At 53.5% G+C, this 20267-nt stretch overlaps 1 protein-coding gene across 6 annotated transcripts in view; it reads left to right on the forward strand.

Annotated features, from left to right (window-relative positions):
- Positions 1-20267, forward strand: part of RGS3 (regulator of G protein signaling 3) — a 137997-nt gene that overhangs the window by 26729 nt on the left and 91001 nt on the right. For 3 of the 6 annotated variants that reach the window (XM_068974437.1, XM_068974435.1, XM_068974439.1), the window contains exons 6-12: positions 7787-7847; positions 9171-9261; positions 9885-9940; positions 16471-16552; positions 17291-17396; positions 18806-19157; positions 20052-20091. In XM_068974437.1, coding sequence (XP_068830538.1) covers positions 7787-7847; positions 9171-9261; positions 9885-9940; positions 16471-16552; positions 17291-17396; positions 18806-19157; positions 20052-20091 — 788 coding nt within the window. Of the gene's footprint in view, positions 1-7786; positions 7848-9170; positions 9262-9884; positions 9941-12701; positions 12799-16470; positions 16553-17290; positions 17397-18805; positions 19158-20051; positions 20092-20267 lie in introns of those variants that run through there. The other 3 variants (XM_068974436.1, XM_068974438.1, XM_068974440.1) reach the window with 1 other exon arrangement.

The following is a 20267-nucleotide window of genomic DNA, read 5'->3' on the forward strand; positions in this document are numbered from 1 at the left end:
CCTGCATAGTGAAAGATTTGTCTTTCAGCAGAGTATCCACTTGTTATTGTGGACTGGTGCTCATGGCACTGTAATCTCATTCACTGAGCTGCCATTTCATGGCCACCCATGTGGCAACTCTGTTGCAGGTGCTGGGGACACATGGGGTCAGTCAGAGACTATCCTGCTTGGGAGAGGACCTCTGGGACAGGACTTCCCTGGTGGCTCAGATGGTAAAGCGTCTGTCTACAATGTGGGAGACCTGGGTTCAATCCCTGGGTTGGGGAGATCCCTTGGAGAAGGAAATGGCAATCCACTCCAGTACTATTGCCTGGAAAATCCCATAGACAGAGGAGCCTGGTAGACTACAGTCCATGAGGTCGCAAAGAGTTGGACACGACTGAGCGACTTCACTTTCACTTTAGCCACAAGCCAGGGGTTAACAGTGCCTTATCTCATTTAGTTCTTAAGACAGCTCTAAGGAAAGTACATGTTTGTTTTTAAGTTTTCAGAAAAGGAAACTGAAGCTGAGAAAGGGAGTAACTTGCCTAAGGTCACATAGCAGTGAACAGTAGAGGCAAGATGGAAACCCAGGTATTTAGACCCTGGAGTCTTCAGTCTCAGCGGGTAGAGTACAGAGGGCAGGGCCAGCATGGGGCGGGATTTGCAAACTTGGTGTTGCTGGAGGGTCGATTACAAAAGTAGGGATTGGCTGGAGATAAGATGAAGAGGATAGTGTAAACTAAACGGATGAGTCTATAGGTTTTCTTTGGAGTGTGAGTTTCTCCAAAGGGTCAGTAGTTCTCAATCCTGGCAATGCATCAGAATTATTGGGGATGCTTGTGGGGAACCTTGGTTCCCAGGTAACACATCAGATTGATAAAGTCCAGATTTTCAAGGTCAGGGCCAAGGAATCTGCATTTACACAAGTTCTCAGGGCGAACCTCATGCAGCCAGTTTGGTGTTTGAGAATCTGGTGATGGGGCGATACTGAAGGGTGCTGAGCAGAGGAATGACAGGGGTGTATTTAGCTCTATCACTCTGGGAAGTCTTGGGAAGGCTGGGGAGGAGCTGGGAGAGTCTTGTGGTGATCTGTGAGAGAGATGATTTAGGGATAGAGAGGCGGGAAACAGACTCAAATGCCTTTAGCAGCCTAAACCGATAGTGCTTACTGGTGATTTGGCTGTGAGCGCAGAGGGAGAAGCCAAGGATGGCTCGTGGGTGGCCAGCGATGTCTCTAGCGAAGTCAAATGCACTGGAGGGGAAGGAAGAGCAGCTTTGGATAGGGTGGGTTGGAGGTGCCTGGAGGGCAACCAGCTGAGAGCTGTGTAGGAGATACGCCTTTGCTGACCTGGAGCGCAGCGGGGAGAGAGGTCTGTGGAGATATGGGAGCCGTGGCTGCCAAGGTGAGGGGGTAAATTTCGAGCAGCTGAGAGCACCCAGGAAGACAGTCAGTACCCAGGAGCATCAGAATCCTGTCTTAAAGGGATGGACACAGGAAGGGAAGGCCCTGAAGGAGACAGAGGAGCCGAGTGTGACGACTCGGTTCAGTCATGTCCGACTCTTTGTGACCGCATGGACCATAGTCCACCAGGCTCCTCTGTCCTTGGGATTCTCCAGGCAAGAATACCGGAGTGGGTTGCTGTGCCCTCCTCCAGGGGATCTTTCCGACCCAGAGATCGAACTCACGTCTCTTATGTCTCCTGCATCGGCAGCTGAGTTCTTTACCACTAGTGCCTGGTGGGCCTCTGTCCGTAGGGTCGCACAGAGTCGGACACGACTGAAGTGACTTAACATGCATGGATGCATTGGAGAAGGAAATGGCAACCCAGTCCAGTGTTCTTGCCTGGAGAATCCCAGGGACGGTGGAGCCTGGTGGGCTGCCGTCTATGGGGTCGCACAGAGTCGGACACGACTGAAGCGACTTAGCAGCAGCAGCAGTGCCATCTGGGAAGCAGACAGAGGAGGGGTGGCAGACAAACAGAAGGTGCCTGGTGAGCCCAGTGGGCAGAGGCGAGGAGGTGCCTGGTGAGCCCAGTGGGCAGAGGCGAGGAGTGGAGCGGGTGCCGGAGGCAGACACCAAATGTGGGAGTCACCGTTTCCCCTGCTCTGGCTGCGCCCCTGAAAGAGTGGAGTGAGCCGGCGGCGCCGGCTGGAGAAGTGGCCGCAATGGACTTGTCGGTTTTTGGAAAAGAGAGTGAGGCCGGGGAAAGTGAGTCAGCACCCAGGGAGGCAGCGTGACAGAGGCAGTGTCTGCACTTGTTGCCTATTTTGGGAAAGTGAGATTCCTTATTAAACAAAACACAGTCAAGCTTGTGGTCACAGTCCCAACCCAAAGCTCAGAGAGGGACAGAGCAGGCGCAGACAGGCCTGCTTTCCGAACAGATGGCCCTGCCCGAGGTGCCAGCACCACAGTGCCCGGCTCGGCGGGCGGGAGGCATGGTTATCGATCCATCTCTGAATGAGAAGGCCTCTGAGCTGCAGGAGACAGGCAGAGCCATTGCCGGAAACCCCTGCCCTGCTGAACACTCTCAGATCAAAGCTGTGTGTCTCTGAGGGACGGACATTCAACTTAACAGCGTGAAGGACAGTTGCAGAAGGAAGGGAGCAAGCATTTATGAACCCTTCTCTGTGCCAAGCGCTTTACATACGTTATCTCATTTAATGCTCACAACGACCCTGAGAGGTAGGAATTTTGTCTGTCTCTTCAGAGATGAGGAAACCGAGATTTACTAAGGCCAAGGAACTTGCCCAAGGTGATCTCATTGGTCATGTTTATCAAGCACTGCGTGTCCACCAAGTGTGCGGACCTTAAGCATATTTAATCATTATCTGTTGTGTGGACACAGTATCCTCACGGTACCATACAAGGTAGGCATTATTAATGTTTCTCTTTTATAGGCACAGAGAGGTTAAGTAACTTGCCCAAGGTAACACAGCCAGCATGTGGTGAAAACAAGACACAAATCCAGGTAGCCTGGCATCAAATCACATGATATAGTACACTTCACTGGCTCACACAGGTGGTAAAAAGCTCCAAAGCCAAACCTTTTCTGTATCGGTGTGTTTATGCCTCAGGCCACCTCTCATAGCATTTTTAATACAGTGTTATGTCAGTCATCCAGCTGAATATGTGGCAGTTACATTTTAAGACTCATAGGAGATGGAAGGAGGGGGCATCTGTTTTATGAATTCTCGCGATCCTTCCAGGGACTGCGGTAAGCACGTAGTAGAGAAACAAGGCGGTCCAGTGCTGGGAGGGGCAGGCTGATTTCAGCTCCTGTGGTGAGCACGGTGGGAGCTGAGGAGAACCAGGCCTCAGGGCAGTAGATTCTGGCGTAGCTCCTCCTCGCTGTGAGACCGTGGACAGGTCACTTCCCGGCTCTGGGCCCCAGTTTCCTCACCTGTAAAATGCAGTGATCTCAAAGGTTTCTTTCGACTTGGGGTTCTGTGAGTTTTTAAGAAATTATAGACATTTTCAAACATATGCAAAGTTAGAAAATATATGATAAGCCCTCACATATTTGGAGCCCAGCTTCATCAATGATCAATATGTGACTGATTTTACTTCATTTACGCCCTCACCCGCTGTCTCTTCCTCCAGTGGATTATTTTAAAGCAAATCATCTCATCTGAGCTATAGATCTCTCTGAAAGATGACTTAAAAAACAGAACAGCCACAATGCCATTGTCACATTTAAAAATTAACAATAACTCCTTAATATCACTGACTATGGCACTGAACGGCTTAAAAGTTTTGTTCAGTGATGTGGAAAAAGCCAAGCTGACGCCTCTAGTGTCAATCATGGTGTTTTCAGAACTTGTGGTAAGAGAACAGTCTTAGAATTGGACTGTTGGGCACCAAGTTAAAAAAAAAAACAACTTAAAACACGCACACATATGTTTGAAGAACATAAGCTTTTATGCTGATAGTAATTACAGATGGAGAGGCTGTGTGTTGCACACTATCTTTGTACCCTCTGCTCTTTCAACTACTTTATAAACTATGCCAGTGCCAAGTACAGCACCGTAAACAGAGATGGGGAGAGACCAGGGAAAGAGAAGATGAATGGGAAAATGTGGGTGCAGTTTTTAAGTCATCAAATTCAAAGTAAATTGAGATTAAATGGGATAAGCCTGTAACAGAAATAGTTCAAGTCCCCTGACAAGAGAAAAGTAAAGTGCATTCCCTTAAAATAATGCATTTTCTTTTTGTTAGCGGGTCTCCTACTGTGTGCTCAAAAATAAACTGAGCCGAATATAGCCATCTCTCCGTATCCACTGGGGATTAGTTCCAGGACCCCCGTGGATACCAAACTCCATGGATGCTCAAGTCCCTTCTGTAAAGTGGTGGAGTACAGTTGGTCCTCCATACCCATGGGTTCCTCATCCTTGCATATGGAGGACTGGCAGTACTATTGCCCATGAATGCTCCATGAAGCCTTCCCTCTGAGTCTTTGTACCAGCTGTTCCCTTTGCCTGAAAGGCTCTTCCTTTCCCTCTCTGTGGCTTAACTCCTTAGGCCTTCTTTGAACATCTCAGTTCTAAACCACTTCTTGCCGCTCTGAGCATTCAGCATTTATTGCCTGCACTGCTCATCTGTCAATCTCACCCTGTCTAGTGACATCCCTTGTATTGCTGCCTTGAACTGCTGTTTAAATTCCTGAGTGTTTGTCTTGTTTCCTTAATGCTGGGGCTCCTTGCCCAGTGCCTGCCAACATGGGAATGATGGATTCATCCATTTGTCAAAACTTCACCAAGTTCAGGGTTCAGCTTTCAAAAGTACCCAAGTCTTGGCCCCTGAGACTCTGTGCCCAGCGAAATTTCAGGCGATCACCAGTTTCCAAGTTTATTGCCTGACCAGTAGATTGCCATGTATTCAGGTTGTGTGTAAAAGAAGTCTTTCTTCTTCCAAAGGTTTTTAAAAACAGGCTTCAGGAGTAGCTAATTGAAGAACACTTAGAGGTTCCTGTTTATGGACATTGATTGTGACAATTTGCTGGGCTTGAAGTATCATGAAATCATTGGAGGCCCCTTCGCTTGAAACAAAGCTCATGGGAGGGTATCAACCATTTAGCATTCTCTGAGCACCAGGGGATGAAAACTCCACTTACTGAAGAGCAGGAAGAGGCAGCCTTTATTACAGTTAAAGCAGCGTGCCTGGGAGATTTAGACAGTTACGGCTGTACCCAGCGTGAACGGAAAGTGTACAGCAAGGCAGTGTGGGCACCTGGATACCAGCTGGGTTGCTCTTGAATATGTTGACAAACAAAATGAAATCCATGATGAGGACTTTGGCAAAGTGTTGACAAGGCTTTTCTGGAGCAGCAGCTCGGGTCAGTGGCTGCCACTCATGCTGGTCACTGCAGCTGCCCCTCCATTCCTGCCGACTTGGCCACGCGCCAGGAGGGAGGAGGGTTTGTTTTTGGTGGTGGGTTGGGGGGGTGGGGTGGATGTGGACGGGTGGTTTTAATGGACTGTCCTCTAGGGGGAGATGATTAATCTGGCCTGGTGAGCTGAGAGGGGGCTGGCAAGGGGGAGGGAGCACGCGCAGGCCAGGCTGTAGGAAAGGGGGGCAGGATGAGAGCGCGGGGAGTGAGGAGTAGCAGAATGAGAGCAGCTGCTGAGACAGGGCCCGGTGCAGAGTGTGCCTCTTCAGGGAGGGGCGCCGGGTCTGAGAATCAGCGGCCGTCATCCTGCCTCCCTGCCCCTCACTCGGCTTGGCTACCTGCGAGAAACCATTTTGTTTACTTTCGGGTGGTAGGCTGCTGCCACCCTTTCTGGAGGATCTAAACAACATGTGTTTGTAGACCTCTGGTGCTCACTGGGGCAGGCATAGGTAGGTGCCCTGTAGGATCCCCTGGGCGGCTTTCTCCAGACCCCTGTGTCCAGAACCCACCTTGAACCTTCTGGGTCTGGAGCCTGGGAGCAGGCTCTGGGGCACAAGACTCAGACAGGCTCTTCAGGGGGTTCAGCGCAGGCCCCCCGTAGCCCAGTCTTCAGGGAGGCTCATCTCCAGGGAGTTAGTTCGTTCCAGGCAGTTCATTCCATCCTCTGCTTTGAAATTGCATCTTCCCCAGAACATGCTGACTCCTTCATCCATGTGGATCCCTCAGATATTGAAGTTAACCGTCAAGGTTCCGCTCCAGTCTTTTTATTTTTATTTTTTTAATATTTGTTTATTTGGCTGCGTCGAGTTGTAATGGCAGCTTGTGGGATCTTCATTGCATCATGTGGGATCTCTCGTTGCAGAGCACAGATTCTCTAGTCTGCGCCGCATGGGCTTCGGAGCGTGCAGGCTTTGGTAGTTGCAGTATGTGGGCTCTCTAGTTGCAACGCGCTGGCTTAGTTGCTCTGTGGCAGCGGGATCTTAGTTCCGCCTCTCTTGCACTGCAAAGCAAGACCTTAACTGCTGGACCATCAGAGAAGTCCCTGCTGCTCCAGTCTTAATACCTGCGTTTTCTCGATTAACAGCTGTTAATATTAAGCCAGTCTCTGAAGGGAACTGACTTGGAGTTCCCAAGATGACTTGGGAACTGACTTGTGCTAAGAGAGAAGAAAGAGGTGGGAAAAAAAGCGACTCTAGTGTTAGGCTAGAGAAAGGATAGAACACTTTCAAATACATTTATACTGTTGGTTTTTTTTTTTTTTCTGATTCTGAAAGAAGCGCTTGTTACCTATGAAAATTTAGAAATGCTAAAAAAAACTCAAAGGAGAAAACAAAACCCTTTCTTATCCCACCTACCAGGTACAACTATTGTTAATATTTTGGTGGGCATCTTTCTCATTAATCTACAGATTTGTAAACTTGTTTTTTTCTCGTAATAGCAGGATTATATTTGCATTTCAGTAATCTTCGTCTGTACTGCCATTCTTGGGCTTTCTTGGTGGTTCAGTTGGTGATGGATCTGTCTGCAACGTGGGAGACCTGGGTTTGATCCCTGGGTTGGGAAGATTCCCTGGAGGAGGGCATGGCAACCCATTCCAGTATTTTTGCCTGGAGAATCCCTAAGGACAGAGGAGCCTGGCGGGCTGCAGTCCATGGGGTCAGAAAGAGTCGGCCATGACCGAGCAACTAAGCACACAGCACATACTGTCATTATTGAAAGCTGCCAAATATCAATCCGTCCCCGGTTGTCGGACATTGGAACTCAGCAATGAACATTTTTTAGGAACTTTGAGTTACTCTTAGTCAAGCAGGATCCAACTGAACTCAAGCCTGTCGACACAGCATGACATTCCCACGAGTCCTGACCTTGGCTCATGTCTATTTGCCCAGCTGGCAGTCAAGTCAGGTTGGTATTGGGAACTTCTGTGTGTCAGGTTGGTTTGAACCTTGATTTAAAACTGTCTAAGCCCTAACCAGCTCCTGCCTGGACCCAACACAAAGCTTCTTGAGCTTTAGGTCTCATCACTTTTCTCCTGAATTCAGCATCACCAGCTGATGTGAGAGCTGAAATTCCCTGTGGGGACCAGCTCTTTAGACCTACATACAACACCAGAACAACTCAAACCTCCAAGGTAGCTCTGAGCTTCTCTAATGGGTTTCCCATGGGGCTCAACTACTGTAAGTCCTGTGACCTTAGGAAGGGGATCAACTCAGCCTCAGTTTTTTCCTTTGTGAAATGGAGAGAATAGCTCCACTCCAGCCTAACTCACAGAGTTGGAAAGATCAAATGAAATGATGCAGGTAAAAGTGCTTTGTAAACCGCAGTTCACCAGGCAAACCTACGTTACACTTGACAGTTGGCCTCTTGATATAGTGTGATGAGAAGGTGCTGATGCGAGTGTCTCTTGTTCTCCCCAGACAAAGTGGACTTATCGGCTGCATGAGCTTCGGGGTGAAGTCCCTCCTGACTCCGGACAAGGTAGGTCCAAGGGAAGCTTCTGGCAGAATCAGGCCATCTAGGCCGGGCCTGGTACGGGTGGAGGCTTTGGTCTGGAAGCCCTGGGCCAGGGCTTCTGTCTGTGAGATGGTACCCCACTGAGACCACACTGTTTGTCACCTTTGTGACCATCGCTCCCCTATCTTAGCTCTTTCACATCAGAGACCAGTTGTTAGGCGGCTCCAAGTCTTCCCAGGAGGCTCTGAGTCTCCTGTCTTCTCTAAGGACACTGATAGGTCCTTCAGAGCTCAGAGCAGCCCCTGTTCTGGAGGATGAAGGCTGGGTGCTTCTCGTGGTCTGTTCCAGGAGCCCCTTGATGTTGTCGGCCGGGTCTTGTGTTTCTGGGCCTAGCTAGTGCTCGGGGATGGAGTGAGTATCCTGGTGGAGCTTTCCTTCAGGCAGGTGAGGACTCTGGGATCTGGAGGGCTTTGTCTCTGGGTGGCCAGACCCTTACCCACCTCTGCTTGGATTGCACCCCCCGCACTGGAGGCTTTTGAGCAGGGAAGGGAGTGCTCCTCTTGCACATCCCTGGAGATGTCCTGGTGACCTGCTCCATCCTGCCACCCAGCTCTGTGTCTTAGAAGTGAAGTCTGGGGTAGGTGGCTGAGAACTCTATTCTGCATGTGGGTCCCAAATATCTAAACTGCAGCCTTGGCTTTCCTTCTTGGGTGGAGACGTCCCTCCACCCCCACCTGGAGCCTGTTCAGGAGTCTCAGGTTGCCTGTTTTCCTCCCTTCCCTCCCTTCTGTTTTGTCAACCTTTATTTTGCTCCTTCTGTGTACCAGGCTTTCCTGGTGGCTAAGATGGTAAACAATTTGCCTGCAGTGTGGGAGACCTGGGTTTGATCCCTGGATTGAGAAGATCCCCTGGAGAAGGAAATGGTAACCTACTCCAGTATTCTTGCCTGGAGAATTCCATGAACAGAGGAGCCTGGCAGGCTACAGTCCATAGGGTCACACAGAGTTAGACATGAATGAGTGACTAACACTTTCACTTTCTGTGTGCTAGGAACAGTGCTAGGCACATCACAGAGCCTTGTACGGCGTAGCTGGGGAGGCTGGCCTGTGAGTTGACCTGTTCTTCAGGGACAAGAGACGATGGGAATTCAGCAAAGGGGAGGACCAGCTCTGCCTTCAGGAAGGGCTTCCTGGAGGTGCAGGCATGGCAGCTCCCTTTGTGGAAGGGAGGCTTGCGTATCTGTCCTTGCAGAGATTCTGCTCCTGAGGAAGGCACTCAGCAGATCGGTGGCTGCCTGCCCCGTGCCCTCTGCCTTCTCTGAGAATGTCACGCCTTCTCTCACGACAGGAGATCAGTGGCTGGTACTACCTGCTGGGGGAGGCCCTGGGCCGGACCAAACACCTGAAGGTGGCCAGGCGGAGACTGCGGCCCCTGAGAGGTACGTGCACACCACCTTTAGTTCTGCCCAGACGCTCTGCTGGCCTGGGGCTCGCCTCCTCCCCTCCTGCATCGTAGCATCAGTCACTGTGTTTTGTGGCATCAGTCACCTCACCCCAGGCCGCCATCAGACTCTGGGTCCAGGAACTTCTCATGGGCACCTGCTAGAACGTAGCCTCCTGTCCGTGACGCCTTTACTTTTCTGGTTGGGCTTTCCTTGGAGAGGGTTGTGGCCTGACCCCAAGTGGCTCAGCTCCCCTGGCCTCTAGATCACGGAGGGCTGGGCTTCTGGACCTTCCTGCATGGCCCGCTCCTCAGGGTCAGTGGTCTTAGGACCCCCTACAGGCTGCCTGGCTGACCTTGGGGCGCCCACCTCTGCAGACAGGCCGTGTGGGCCCTGCTGTGGGACCTGAGGATTTTTGCCTTGTGCTCTGCCCTTCCTGGACACAGACCTGGCTCCTGACCTCTGCCTGGCCCGAGCTGGGGCACTACCACACCGTGGAGGCCAGCAGTGACCTGGGCACCACGTGGGCCTGGCACCCTGGCCTGGGCCTCAGGGTGGTCTGTGGGACGGGCACTTAGATGCCAGTAGAGACTTTCTGACTCTGCTGTGTCACCTTCCAGAACCGTTGTTGAGCATGCCGGGAGGTGAGGATGCTGAGAATGGGGAGAAACTCAAGGTAGGTAGGCCCAAGCCTGGGCAGGACTGACGGGCCCTGAGCACTGCTCTGGGCTCTAACCTGCTTCTGGTCAGTCCCTTGGCCCAGGAGATCCCTGAACAAGGCAGCATTTGGTGCCTGAGACTCCGAGTCACTTGGTGCTTGGAGACCCAGGAAGTTGTGCATTTTGAAGAGGTTATTTCTGTGCTTTCCTTGGGTTATTCACACTTGATGCGGGAGTAGGGAGAGAGCCAGGCCCTGGTCCCTGGAGATGGAGGCGTCTGGGTCATACTGACTTCTGGTCTCTTGAAGTCGAATCCTCCTTCCCGAGGTCCTCTCAGACCCTTGCTTCCCCCCAGTGCTGTGACCCAGCTCACCTTCAGATTCAGCACCGGCCGCCGCCCCCCACCCCCCACCGCCGCCCCCGCCGCCCCGATGTCATGGAGTGGCTGTCACGGAGCCTGAAACTATGAGATGGGTTCTCACTTCTTTAGGGCTTCAAATCTGGAGAGGAACCTTCCCACGGGGATTCTGGGATATTTATCCAAATCCGTCTCTTTGCTGGCCATGGGAGTGATTTCTGGTTTTCCCTAACAACTCAGACAGGGAGAAACAAGCTCCCAGCACTTGAGCAGGCCCGCTGTTGTTCCCTAACATGACCCTCACTGCCACCTCTGAGGTGGTTGTTAACTACCAATCCCCCAGATGAGCGGGATGTGTAAGGTTCAGAGATGTTAGGTCACTCTCCACAGCCACAAGCCAGCAAGTAGCAGAGGTGGCATCTGAATTACGGCTTCGGGTATGGCTGCCTCTTGCAAGTGGCCTAGTCAGGAAAACAGGACAGTGACGTTTTCCGTGAGAACATGTGACATTTAGGTGTATTGTTATCTCTAAGACATTTTCCGTTTCATTTACTCAGATCATTCACTCATTCATTCATTAGGGTTTTTTAAAAATATATTTATTTATTTGGCTGGGCTGGGTCTTAGTTGCAGCATGTGGGATCTTGAGCTGCCGCGTGGAATCTAGTTCCCTGACGGGGGATTAAACCTGGCCGCACCACCCCCCCAACTTTGGGGGTGCAGAGTCTTAGCCACTGGACCACCAGGGAAGTGCCTCATTCATTAGATACTTATTGAACATCTACATGGGCCAGGCCTTGTGCCAGGTGCTGACCTATAGCTGTCCACAGTTCAGAGGTCCCTGTCCTCATGGAATGTACAGTCTAGAGCTGTGATGCTCAGGCCCGCAGCCACTAGCCACCTATGGCTACTGAGCACTTGAAATATGGCTAGTATGACCAAAGACCTGAATTTTAAATTTTACTTAATTTGAATTAATTTTAATTTCAACTGCAACTTGTGTCTACTCGCTACCATATAGGATAGTACAGTGTTAGAGTAACTTGCCAGGTCTGTTTTCTGTGGCTTTGTGCCGAGTTTCACAGCTTTCCTCTAGCTTCCGTGGGGGAACTTAAAGGCCCCTCTCCGTACATGCCGAGCACAGAGAGGATGGTGACCTGGGAACCTCCCTGGGGATTCGTGGGAACTGCATGAGCATCAACACTGCAGGTTTCTAGGTGGCCTGGGAGAGTCCTGCTTCAGGCTGGGCTTTGTACACAGGCGCATTGTTGCGAGGTGTGTTTGATTTTCCTGGGCTTGTATACTTGGAGATGTCCGTAGGACTCAGCAAGCTGGGCGTGATTGTCAGAGGCTTGGGGAGGGCACAGGGAGAACCCCGAGAGGTGTGCATGGGGTGATGGAGGCTGGGAAACTGGGGTGACCTACCCACTCTCTCAGCAACCAAAGCTGGGCTGGACCGAGGGACCCTCTCTGGCATCAAGGATGTGAGTGGCGGGGTTGTTTTCCTCAGGTGGGTGGAGGGGGCTCTCGGCTCCCCAGGCTCTGCTCCACAAGTCGGAGATCAAGACTGGGGCTCTGATCCCAGCCCCATCCCGCCCTGCTTGTCATTGCAATGGCTCCAGGCCCCCACTTCTTCACCAGTAAAGGGAGGAGGCTGGATTATCTAGTAACTGGAAATCCCTTTCTGACTTGACTTTATGGTCTGTCATCAAATGGCAACCCGCTCCAGCATTCTTGCCTGGGAAATCCTGTGAACAGAGGAACCTGGTGGGCTACAGTCTATGGGGTCGCTGAAGAGTTGGACACAACTGACCGACTGATGCTTTCTCATCAGCTCCTTAAAGCAGCCCATGTACATGGATGAGAAAGCTGACCTTTAAGTGCCTTCTGGGTGGCAGGCAGACTCCAAATGTTTTGTATTCCCTGTCTTGGCATGGAAAGTCTGTGGGTGCAACCCCCACCCCACCCCACCCCATCCCAAGCATCCTTAAGTCCTCAGGCTGAGTTAGTTATCTGTGTTTGCTACTGAGGACCCTGGGATTTGCAGGGGGAGGCAGTGTTGATACAGAGTGGGCTGTGTTTTCTGCCTGGGTTCTCCTCCAGCCAGGGGTGCTTGTGAGAACACTGGAGTCACGGAGTGGCCCATGGCGGAGAATGCTGCCAGAAAAAAGGCGCCCTCTCCCCACCAGGGCCGGGGGGATACTAACTAGTGACAGGAATTTTAATACAAAACTCTCCCTCTTCCTTGTCATTCGGAGGTTTCAGGAAGCCTTCGGGCTTATCGTCCAGAGGCACACAGCACAGACAGGGCCTGGGGAGGTGAGAGGTGATTTCCTGCCATTCTTCTGCGGGGCGGGCTTCCCAGGGCGGTCATGCCAGGCTGACGGGGCGCAGTGCGGGCTCCCACTGCTGTGGGGAGAGCCGGGTTTTCATGGGGCGGCAGCCGAGGCAGGACCCGCAGTCATGAACCGCTTCAATGGGCTCTGCAAGGTGTGTTCGGAGCGCCGCTACCGCCAGGTGGGTGCTTGGCCCCTGGGCGGGGGGAGCGGTCCACGGGGTGTCTTTAGGGGTCAGGGGTGGGGCTCACCAAGAAGGGCTTCTCTCCCCGCAGGGCCTTCCTTCCCTCCTCTTGCCCCTCACAGTTTCATTGTGATCTGGGGGGAGGACAGAGGCAGGAACTGGACCCCAGGTAGCCTGTACCTGCCGCCCCTCCCTAGGAGCAGCAGAGGCCAGCCCTGTGCCATCCTAACCACTGGCGGGGTGGTATCTGAGCTGAGACTGTCTAGTTGATTTTCTGTCATTTTTACTTGGGAGGAGTGTGCGTTACAAAGAGCATCTCCAGCCCAAGATTGGAAGTGGCTAGGTGGCTGAGCAACTGGATTTGTGTTTTTTAGGTTTTTTTTTTGCTAACTTTTCCTACTTCTGATGGGGCGGCAGCACCTGTCTTGTGTCGTGTATGTGCAATTGTGTTTTCGCATGTATTGGTGTGTGCTTGTGTGTGAGATAGGCTGTGTCTATGTGTCTGTATGCACACATGTTTATCCTTCCCGGTACCTGTGATGCCTTGGGGTGGGTCCAGAGCTCAGCTTCACTGAGAGCATTTGCCTCTGAGGCTCCACTGTTAGGATGTGGGGCAGCGTGGAAGGATGATTCCCTCAGCCCCTAGGACTCTTCTGGAAACGTGAGGGACATTTTTTTCTTATAAAAAAGTCAAGGTATAGGCAGGGTGAAGGCAAGGGATGTCCAGATTTGGGGAATATCCAAGCTGATGGGACTCTGGGATGACTCTTCAGTATACAACGTCCCTCTGTGTTTTAATGAACAGATTGGAATCTGGATCATGAACTCTTTCAAACAGGCAGGCTTAGGTCTGGGGAGATGCTCAGAGGGGGCCTCCTGCACCTCATGCAGGACCTGTGTGTTCTCTCTGCAGTCCCCAGCTCTCAGGGCCCTCTCACCCTCCAGAGCCTGCGAAGCAGCCCTGGCGACACTGGCAACTGGGTGGCAGGGTGGTGAGGCAGAGGGGGCGCTGGCTGGGAGGTTGAGAAGTCCTCGGTCATGTGGGACCACAGGTCTGAGGACCGGGGCTCGCTGGCAGTCAGAGTAGGGTCAGACATGAGTGCCCCCACCCAGTCTGTGTCCAGGGCTCTGAGACTGAAGTTCCAAATGGATCCTCTGCGAGAATGTGGTACAGGGTTCAGGGCACTAGCTTTGTGCCAAACCCAGGCTCTCATCCAGTTCTGCCCTTTTTGAGCTCTGGCTCTTCTGCACGATGTTTACCTCCCTGAGCCTCAGTCTTCCTGTCAATGAAATAGGATGATGATGTGATGATGCCTGTGAGAGTAATGGAATGTGTGTGAAGTGCCCGGTGCAGGGTGTTCAATAAATGTGGCATTTGGGGATTTGGGTTGAAATCTATGACCCTCCATGATAGAAGGTCTGAAACCAGGCAGGAGGGTAGAACAGAGGTGCTGGCATGGGAGAGATCTGGGAGCGGTAGCAATTCCTGCTCTGGACAGGAAACAGCAGGACCCACCCCGGAAGGATGGCCTCTGCTAGGAGTTCCTGAGATCCCAGAGCTAGGGCAGGGCTGCTCCCCTTGCCTCCTGACCCTGAGAGCTTCATTTGCTTTAGACCTCGGTTTTCTTCTCTGTAAAATGGGCACACTAAAACCAGCCCTGCATCAGGGCTGCAGTGATGATCATGTTCTCTGGAGACTATCAACGAGGTTGGTGGACACAACGGACAGAGCATGATCCTGCTTCCTTCTCGCAATCCCACCCCTCGCACCGAGCACACACCCTCTCTTCTTCCCCTCTTCCCAGCTGGCCTGGACTGTTATCTGGATTGGCTCTGCTCAGGCTGGTGGCGAGAAAGGCAGAGGGGTCTCCTGTCCACAGTCCTGCCTAGATGTGGGGAGCAGGCTTTGTTGGCACACCCTCCTGTTCTCCAGATTCAGCCCTGGAGGCCTGTCCCCAGACTGTCAGCACTGGGCACTGGGAGCTGTTTTCCAGAGCCATGCCCCCAGCAGGAGGGGCCATGGCCCTCACCGGGGTGATGGGGAAAGTGCTGGCATCCCAGCTTCGGCCTGGTTGAGGGTCGCCCTAAGGCCCCTAAAGTCCCCGCCGATCACCTGGAGTGGACTGGTCTCCTGCCGTCGTCCCTTGGTTTCAGCCTGGGCTTTCCGCACTCACTCCAGAGTTTGTTTTTCTTTCTTTCTTTCCATTTTTTTCTCTTCCTGCCTTAGCTGTGTGTTTTCCCAGAATTCTTATGGGAACGGGGTATTTTCCTGCACCCCCCCCTTCCCCTTGTCTGTCAGATTTCCTGTTTTACAAACTCGCTTTGAATCCAGGCCCAGGGCTGGTGGGAAGCAGAGCCTCAGGGGCCTCCTGACAGCATCCAAGTGCCTTGGCCACCCCAGGCTCCCTGGCCCTCCCCTTTCCCATGCCTGGCCTTGAGGTCAACTGGCAGGTGAATGCCAGGCGCCCAACCTGGAAGAGGCAGCCCTTAAAGGAAGGAGATAGAAGTCTTCTCACAAGGCCCTGACCCTTGAGCTCCTCCAGGGTTGCTGAGCTGGCTTCCTCCTCAGCCTGCCTGGGGTGAGAGTGGGGGTGCCCTGCTCTGAGCAGCCAGGAATCGCTCTTGGAATAAGCAGGGGCTAGGCCTTCTGCACTCCCCACAAAGCCTAAATGGGGTGTGCAGAGAGGGCCCGCAGCAAGGCCACACTAAACTAAACCAGTGGACCGCTGCTGGTGGGACACTGTTGTGCCATCCACACGAACAGAGCGCTGGCTGGCTCCTGCCATGCACCAAGTCTGTCTTCTAAAGTCAAAGCACAGAGGAGTCTTCCTAGCACCCTCCTCACCTTTCGCTCTAACGTTTATCATGTCCCACTTTGCTTTGGAGAGATCTGCATAAGACCAGGAATTGCCTGTTGCTTTGAAAGGAGCATGCAGATGGCAGGGCCCTCTCAGGGAACTCCTGAGAGGAGGGGCTGTGGACCTGCCATGCACACAGGCCGCAGCAGGCACAGGGAGGTCACCGGCTAGTTCAGGTTCAGCCGACACTGTGCCCTCACTTTCCCCCTCACCTGGGAGCCCTCACTGGGTACCTGGAAGCCCTGATGGTAGATGGCCCTGAGACCCTCCCAGGATGTGTCCCCCGCCCCTTGGCCTGAGAGTGAGTGTGTGCATCCCTGTCTTCCTTCCCCTGTCTTCCCTCCCCTGTGCTCTGGGAGGGCAGCCGGCAGCTCAGCTTTGTCTCTGGGCCTTCAGCGCGGGGCCAGCCCTGGGCTGATGCTCCATGAGGCGCTGGAGGAGGGAGGAAAGGATCAAGCAAGCAGTGGGGCTCAGGTGAGGTGGAGCCAGGCAGTGTGGCAGGCCCTCAGGTAAAGAGCCAGGCCACGTGTCTGCCAGGGCTGAAGATGGTGAGATGCACCCTTTCGGAGCTCTGTCGGTCCCGGGCCTGGCTTACCTCCTGAGCTCCCAGCCTTCCTACTTGGCCCACAACCCAGTGCTCAAGACGCCTGGGCAGAGATAGGGCCGGCGAGGGGCCGGCCAGCCTCCTTCTTGGCTCCAGAAACCTTGGAGAGGAAGGTGGCTCTGGGGTGGGGCCCGTGGGCTTCCCGACCTTGGAGCAGAGGCACAGCCTCCCGGCTTCTGGGATTAACCGGGCAGGGCTGTGTCCTAGATCACCATCCCGCGGGGGAAGGACGGCTTTGGCTTCACCATCTGCTGCGACTCTCCGGTCCGAGTCCAGGCCGTGGATTCCGGTGAGTGAGCGTCTTGGGTGATGGCAGCCCCAGGCTTAGCAAACAAGATGTTGGAACTGAAAGGGGATCCCCAACCCGGAATGAAGAGTCCTGGCCTTTCAAAATGAAAAGAATAATATTTTTAAATGACCACAGATGAAAGTGAGGTCTATGAAAATACACCTACTCTTTTTTTTGTTTTGTTTTTAATCAAAGTGAAGATAGGCTTTTATATTTTGTTTCCCAGTCATTTCAAACAGGAACTAAACCTATATTTTCAGCAATGGCTGCATGGGAAAATAAGAATCGTTTATGAACTTGATTTGGAATCAGTATTTTATCCTAGTCCAGCCTGATGAGCCCTTTAAAATAGTCATTCCCTCTCTACTTTTCACAAAGAAAAGACTTCTCCTAGTCACAGAGTGAGCATCCTAAGAGGAGGAGCTGGGACGTGGCCATCTGGGGGCCTGGCAGCAAAGAAGGGTTCTTGAAGGGTGAGAGTTCCTGGGGAGGGAGGGGGCCTGGTGGGGAGGTTGGCAGCAGAGAGGTCAGCCAGTACTGGGTCTGCGGGCAGGGAGGAAATGATGGCAAAGGGGAAGCTCCTTCAAGATCCTTCCTGAGCACCTCCAAGGTCAGGCCCTCATTCACAGATGAAGAAACAGAGGGGAGCGGTCCTTGTCCAAGGTCACTGTGGAGGCAAAGGACCCCCAGGCCCTCCGAGGGGGTTATGGGCTCCAGGAGTTTTATTTGTCCCTGCAGGGGGCCCGGCTGAGCAGGCAGGGCTGCAGCAGCTGGACACGGTACTGCGGCTGAACGAGAGGCCCGTGGAGCACTGGAAATGCGTGGAGCTGGCTCACGAGATCCGGTGACCGGCGTGGTGGGCGGCCTGGGGCTTGGGGCTGCCTCGCACCTCCCCTCCCCTCCCCAGCCCTGGGCACACGCCTGGCCTGTCCCTCCTTCACATCTGCGAGCCATTTGCTTTGCTTCCCAGGAAATCAGTTACTTGGCCTGAAACTGGAAGGTTCAGGCTCGGAGCAAATTTGAATTCCAGAGCAAACAGTGGGAGAAGCAGCTCTCAGACACACCCTGTGGTTCACGGCGTGGCTCCAGGGGGTCGCTTTCTCCTTGAGCTCATTAGTTCTGCTACCTCAGAGCTAAGCCTTCTGTCTTCTAGGCTGGGTAGATGTTGCAGAGTTTTTTCAGTTGTATAACTAAACAGTTATTCTTTAAAATGTATCCTGGTACATAGTGGTGCATAGTGGTACATAGTGTTAGTGGGTCAGTGGTGTCTGACTCTGTGCGACCCCACGGACTGTAGCCTGCCAGTCCATGGGATTCTCCATGCCATTTCAGGCAACCCATTGCAGGCAGAGTCTTTACCATCTGACACCACGGAAGACTTAAAATGTATGAAGTGAAGTGAAGTGAAGTCGCTCAGTCGTGTCCGACTCTTTGCGACCCTGTAGACTGTAGCCTACCAGGCTCCTCTGTCCATGGGATTTTCCAGGGTTGCCATTTCCTTCTCCAGGGGATCTTCCCAACCCAGGGCTCGAACCCAGGTCTCCCGCATTGTAGACAGACGCTTTACCGTCTGAGCCACCAGGGAAGTCCCTAAATGTATGGGACCCCTCAGTTTTGACCCTCTGAGTTACAGCCCCATTTTAGGTTTGCTTCTAGAATGACTGGGTGAGGGGTTTACACAGGTGGCTTGCTTGCTTGTACTTTGTGTTCAGGAGGAACATCACTAGTTGAATCTGGTCTTCTTTCTTTATTACCAATGCCCTTCCCAGCCCTTGCCAGTCAACTCGAATTGACCTCAGGGACCCCTTTGCTGTCTCTGCTTTAGCTGGCCTCTGCATCCTTTCCTGTTCTAGCACTGGGGGCTGCCCCATCCCCTTCCACTTTCTTCCTTTCCGCAGGCCCCTACCCTGCCTGACTTTGGTCTCCCCCAGACCCAACTTCCGGAGAAGGAAATGGCAACCCACTCCAGTATTTTTGCCTGGAGAATCCTGTGGGCAGAGGAGCCTGGTGGGCTGCTGTCCATGGGGTCGCACAGAGTTGGTCATGACTGAAGCAACTCAGCATGCACGCATGCATTGGAGAAGGAAATGGCAACCCACTCCAGCGTTCTTGCCTGGAGAATCCCAGGGATGGAGGAGCCTGGTGGGCTGCCATCTATGGGGTCGCACAGAGTTGGACACGACTGAAGCAACTTAGCAGCAGCAGCAGCAGACTCAACGTCTCTTTGTGATCCCCTCTCCCCGCCACTTCCAGGAGCTGCCCCAGCGAGATCGTCCTGCTTGTATGGCGCATGGTCCCCCAGGTCAAGCCAGGGCCAGATGGAGGGGTCCTGCGACGGGCCTCCTGCAAGTCGACCCTTGACCTCCTGTCACCCCCCAATAAGCGGGAGAAGAACTGCACCCATGGGGCCCAGGCCCGGCCGGAGCAGCGCCACAGCTGCCACCTGGTGTGTGACAGCTCGGATGGGCTACTGCTCGGCGGCTGGGAGCGCTACACCGAGCTGACCAAGCGTGGGAGCCAGCACACCCTGCCCGCGCTGTCCCGCGCCACGGCCCCCACTGACCCCAACTACATCATCCTGGCCCCACTGAACCCTGGGAGCCAGGTATGGACTGCCATTCCGGGAAGGTGAAGGGCTGGGGTCCCTGAGTGAAGCCAGGAAGAGGCAAAGACTCAGCTGTGTTGGGAGGAGCCTCCCAGGGGCTCAGCGTAGGGAGCAGGGATGTGGGGTAAGCGGTCACTCCAAAGGGCCATCCTGTCAAGCTGTCCTGGGCAGAGGGAGCAGCTGGATCTTTGTGGTCTCAGGGTACAGATCCAGGACCAGGGGATGTCATGGGGTGGAAGATTTCACCTCGAAAGAAGGAAGCGCCTTCTGCCAGACGGCGCTTTTCCATAGCAGAATGGGCCACGTGGTGGGCGGTGAGCGAGCGCCTGTCGAAGGAACTTCAAGATGGTGAGGTGGGGTGATGGTGTGTGTGTATCCCAAGACACGGTTCCCCTGAGGTACTCTGGGTAAAATGTGTCCTGAGGTCAAGTAAGCTTGAGAAATACCTCCTGCTCTCTTCCTCTTGGAGCAGATTCCCAGTGCGTCTTCACCTGCTTGAGGTTCTGAGGGCACCTGCAGCGAAGAAGGTGGTTCACCCTTGTTCGCCAGAGTGGTTCCCAAACTCCCCTGATGGTGTCCCCCTTTGTAGCAGAGTTGTTAGGTCCCTAGGGCCAGTGTTCCACAGCACATGCTTTGGAACAAGTTGCCATCAAGGAAATGGGGATCCAGCCAAGGAGTTAAACTCGATGACAGCTAAAGCCTCACTATACTCAAACATTCTGGAGGATTCTAGAGCCTGTGTTCCCTACAAGCCCCCTCTTGGCTTCTTAGCAGGATGGCAGTCTTGCCCTCATGCCCTGAGGGGCTTCCCTGCTATCCCCAGGCCAGGGCTGAGCAGCCTGCCTGGTTGTCTGCCCCGTGGCTGGGCTGAGGGGTTCTCTCTTTCCGTTGCAGCTGCTGCGGCCTGTGTACCAAGAGGACGCCATCCCCGAAGGTGAGTCTGTCCTCTGCTGCCCTGCCCTCCGAGCCCCAGAGAGATGGCAAGGTCAGCTGCCTCCTCCTCTGGCTGGGAGGCCTTCCCAACAGAGTCCTGCCGCCCCCCCCCGCCCCCACCGCGCCCCAGCAGACTGACACAGACTGTCTCCTCTTGGGACCTTTCCTCCCTCACTG

The sequence above is a fragment of the Capricornis sumatraensis genome, chromosome 6 (assembly GCF_032405125.1).
Source record: "Capricornis sumatraensis isolate serow.1 chromosome 6, serow.2, whole genome shotgun sequence".
NCBI classification, from domain to species: domain Eukaryota; kingdom Metazoa; phylum Chordata; class Mammalia; order Artiodactyla; family Bovidae; genus Capricornis; species Capricornis sumatraensis.